Source organism: Tasmannia lanceolata, unplaced genomic scaffold (assembly GCF_043159265.1).
Source record: "Tasmannia lanceolata isolate RefF3 unplaced genomic scaffold, GAP_Taslan_0.1 ptg000018l, whole genome shotgun sequence".
NCBI lineage: Eukaryota > Viridiplantae > Streptophyta > Magnoliopsida > Canellales > Winteraceae > Tasmannia > Tasmannia lanceolata.
The window spans coordinates 69,895,850-69,900,109 of NW_027518695.1; the positions used below are offsets into that span (position 1 = coordinate 69,895,850).

At 39.7% G+C, this 4,260-nt stretch overlaps 1 protein-coding gene across 1 annotated transcript; it reads left to right on the forward strand.

The window, feature by feature from the left end:
- The first annotated feature begins 2,789 nt into the window (after positions 1–2,789).
- Positions 2,790–3,741, forward strand: LOC143850667 (protein FAR1-RELATED SEQUENCE 5-like). Its single transcript, XM_077359891.1, has 2 exons — positions 2,790–3,009; positions 3,164–3,741. The coding sequence occupies exons 1-2, from the start codon at positions 2,790–2,792 to the stop codon at positions 3,739–3,741; spliced, it is 798 nt and encodes a 265-aa protein (XP_077216006.1).
- The last annotated feature ends 519 nt before the right edge of the window (positions 3,742–4,260 follow it).

Sequence of the window (4,260 nt, forward strand, 5' to 3'; positions counted from 1 at the left end):
CTATAAGACTTAGGCAGATATGGTCCCATAGGATATGGTCCCATAGCTTAGGTCAGGTCATTCCTTAAAATTTTGCAAAGAGGAGAATGGAATTTTGATCTTTATGGTTGGGTAAATATGACCACTGGTGCAGAGCTTATGTGTTAAAAATTCGAGTTATTGAATGATGTAATTTGTAGGTCATATGCTAGAGTGTTTAATATTTCTTCTTTTGATTGATGGACCAATTATTCATTGAAACCAAAGTATAGTGGTGTTAATGTCATAGGCCTGGAGAGTATTCTTTTGATATTTTGTTGATGGATGAAATCAATAGCATCAGCCTGCATCATTTTTACTCTTCAATGGGTTTGTAAGCACATGGGTTGAGTTCTTGAGTCTTGTATTTGGGTGATGCATTGAAACAGTTCAATCTTTTGTCTAGAATCACACTGATTTTGTTGATTTTGTTAAAAGACTTCTGGCATGCATAGGAATAATACATAACCTATCCCTCTTGGGTCTTATCATCCCTTCACATTGATATCAGCAGCCCCTATACCTTTAGAGCTAGCAGCCTTTACACCTCTGATGATAGCAATCTCCACTAGGAGACACACTATGTCTCGTAAAGCACTCCTCCCTCGGAGACAAGCTTTGTCTAGAGCTTAGCCCTTAAGTTTTTTTTTTATTCAAGTCTCACAACTCATACCCTTTGGAAACAGGCTGTATCTCATTACTGAGTCAACCCATAGGAGACTACCTCTAGTCTCACAGGTCTTAAACCCTCTTCTAGTCGAAGACCAACTTGGTCTGTCAGTTATCTCATTTTCTTATCTTTGTTTGGGCGATGAAGGCGATAGCCCAAGCCCATCCTTAGGGGACTTACCTAGTCTTGATAGCATTCCCCTCTTTCTTTCAGAAGACTAACCCAGTCTTTAAACATGTATCCTAGGCAGTAGAATCCTCTCTCATTGTAAGGGCAATGAAAGAGATATCTAGAGCCCACCCATTTTTTAAAGAGACAAGTTATGTCTCAGTAAAAAAAAAAATCAAATCATTTGGAAACAGGCTTTGTCTCATTAGCACCTCATTCTCAGAGTTACTAATTTCAGAGTCAGTTCTTAGCATAGGAATCTCTTCTTAGTTAGAGAGTCAGTCCTTCAGTTTCAGGAGTCAGTCCTATCATCATAGGGGTTAGGGTTCTGTCCAACCCCTCATCGTATCATGTTTTTATCCACTCTTACAAGGTATAGGATGCTGTCCAACCCTTGCAGAGTCGTGATTCTGTCTTTTTCCCCGCAAAGCATAGGATGCTGTCCAACCTTTTGCGGGATATCAGAAGTCTGTCCTCCCCTTATGATGATAGGATTCTGTCCTCTTGAGTCAAAAACATAAAAAACATCTGAAAAACCAAAAATCTCAAAAATCTCGAGTCATTAGGAGTAGCTAGGAAATTCTGTTTCCGAACTACGTTGGCTTGATCCCTTTCAACAGGGTACGTAGTGCAGCTTGGGATCCACATCCCAAGTCTAGCCAAACCTTTAAAAATAAACATTTCAAACTTTCCAAAAATACAAAAATTCTTCAAAACCTTTTTTCAAAAAGGATCTTCCCCTAGAGTTAGGATTTTGTCCTAGACATTTAGGTTGTTTTAGAGTTAGGAGTCTGTCCTGATTTGTTGATATGGTATGTCCTGTCGTGTGAGTGTCCCTAGAGTTAGGAGGCCTCAAGTCGATCGGTTAGACATTCAGTCGAACCGATGGCTAGACTAGGAAGCATATAGTCAGCCCATGGTTTTCCTTAGGTTGCACAGCCTAGATACACGTAGGATGTAGGGCCCACCTGCATTAGCTTAAGACTAATCAACCTGTATTAGTTAGGGCATATAGAGTCCTAAAAATTACAACTCACATGAACTTAAGCAATTGTACAAAAAAGCTTTAAAAATCAGTCGAGTTTAGTGGAATTGAGTCTGGGATAGCGGTTCTAGATGGTTAGGCATAGTAGTTCAGAATAGGGCATCGAACTACGTTGACTCCGATTCTTCCCGAGGCCGGGATACGTAGAGCAGCTGGGATGGACGGCCATCTTGGTCCGAGTCAGGTCGCATTAGAGTTAGGACTCATTTTGTCCAGTCAGGTATAGAGTTGATTTGTGTTGTATGTTTTTGCTATGTTTTCTTACTTTCATGTACAGATCCTATACATTTAGCTGTAACATGCATGTGCTTGTACACCAGAATTTAGACACCCATTAGGCATGTCACTTATAACCTAGTTTTGCTTAGGCGACACTTCTTTCATTTCTTTTAGGTGTGCTTATTATTCATCTCCGAGACATGCATGATTATATAGACGTCTTCTCGGAGATATTCGTTCCCATTTCATATGATTTTCGCCCAAAACCCTTCAAAATTATTAAATAAATGGCATAAGAGACCAGGTGTTTGCACTTGGGCGGATGAGGTGCTCTTTAGACCTTCCGAATTCGTAACCAGGCACGAACCTTCTTTTATATCTCTGGTTATCCGTTGCAACAGAGCATAGTATGGGATCCTTGGCCCACTTCCTTGGATGGCGACTCTTCTTTGTTTAAGGTACGCCTCGAATCTGGGCTAGTCCCCGAATCGAGAGGTATCTCACCCTTTATCGCCACTCATGCTGTGAGGGGCATCTTCTTTCGAGAGTTCCTTGGTAGAGCTCTCCATTCACGTGGATGATCCATAGAGATCTTAGCGCGTGGGGGCACGTCCCTCACCGCTCCCTCTCTCGGATCGGGGTCCACACCTAGTTGAGCATATTGCACACATGCGAGATTCTGATAGTGAGTTCAGTAAGGATTACAATAGGTGGCATTTCAAGAAAAACATACACGAATGTGAGGAAGAATGGAGAAAATTTGAGCAGAAATATGGGATTGAAGAAAACAGTTGGCTATGTAACATGTGGCAGCTACGGAGTCATTGGGTGCCAGCTTATTTTAGGGACACTTTCACTGCTGGCATGTCATCCAGTTCACGTAGCGAAAGTATCAACTCATTCTTTGATGGATTTGTTAACCATAGCACTACTCTAATTCGGATGTGCGTTGTTAGCAGATGAGAGAGATGAGACATTTACATGGTTATTTGAGCAATGGTTATAATGCATGTTTGGTAAAGCTTCTGGTTGTATTATCACAGACATGGATATTGCTATGAGAAATGCTATCAGAACCGTTTTTCCAAACACACGTCATAGGTTTTGCTCGTGGCACATACAGAGGCACCTAGTTGAGCATATTGCACACATGCGAGATTCTGATAGTGAGTTCAGTAAGGATTACAATAGGTGGCATTTCAAGAAAAACATACACGAATGTGAGGAAGAATGGGGAAAATTTGAGCAGAAATATGGGATTGAAGAAAACAGTTGGCTATGTAACATGTGGCAGCTACGGAGTCATTGGGTGCCAGCTTATTTTAGGGACACTTTCACTGCTGGCATGTCATCCAGTTCACGTAGCGAAAGTATCAACTCATTCTTTGATGGATTTGTTAACCATAGCACTACTCTACAAGAATTCGTGGAACAATATGATAAGGCACTTGAAGATCGTCGAAAAAAAGAAGCTGAAGAAGATTTCAGGACAAAATCTTCAAACGCAATATTATTGTCTTCAAGGAACAAATTGGAAGCACAAGCTGACAAATGTTATACAAGGTCAATGTTTACGCTATTTCAGATAGAGATTAAGGATAGCAATGATTGTAGAAATTGAAATTGATTATTATGGAAATGATTTTCAGGCAAAACATATTTACATGGTAGCTAGTCAAATGGACTGTTTGGATCATCCTATGGTTACACCATAGCCTCCGTTCTAATCTGTACGGAAATTGATTATATGGAAATGATTTTCCAGGCAAAACATATTTACATGGTGGCCCATAAAATGGACTGTTTTGATCATACTATGGTTACACCATACAAAAACTCATAATACAAACAGCGTGTGTATAACACTCAATAATATAGTGGATCCCGCCATTTGATTGAAAATAAAGTGATTGAAAAGTTGATCAGCTACTGTATGACTTTGTTTTTTAACACCGAATGGTTGATTAGAAATTATACGTCAACTTTTTCTGTTATATCAATGAATCTTGGCCTCTATAGTAGCAAAATATTGCAACCTGTTTCTTTCAAGCGTTCAGGTTTTTTTAATGCCTTAGTAGCATTTTTATTTTCCCCTTTCAGCTTATTAATTTCTAATTTTGTTTCAGATTCATGATTTGTT

What these genes read in the sequence shown, in the direction of transcription:
- LOC143850667 (XM_077359891.1), top strand. Translation starts at nt 2,790, where the DNA reads ATGCGAGATTCTGATAGTGAGTTCAGTAAGGATTACAATAGGTGGCAT. An exon ending in ATCCAGTTCACGTAGCGAAA is followed by an intron (nt 3,010 to 3,163) that starts GTATCAACTCAT and finishes GTATTATCACAG; the next exon opens with ACATGGATATTGCTATGAGA.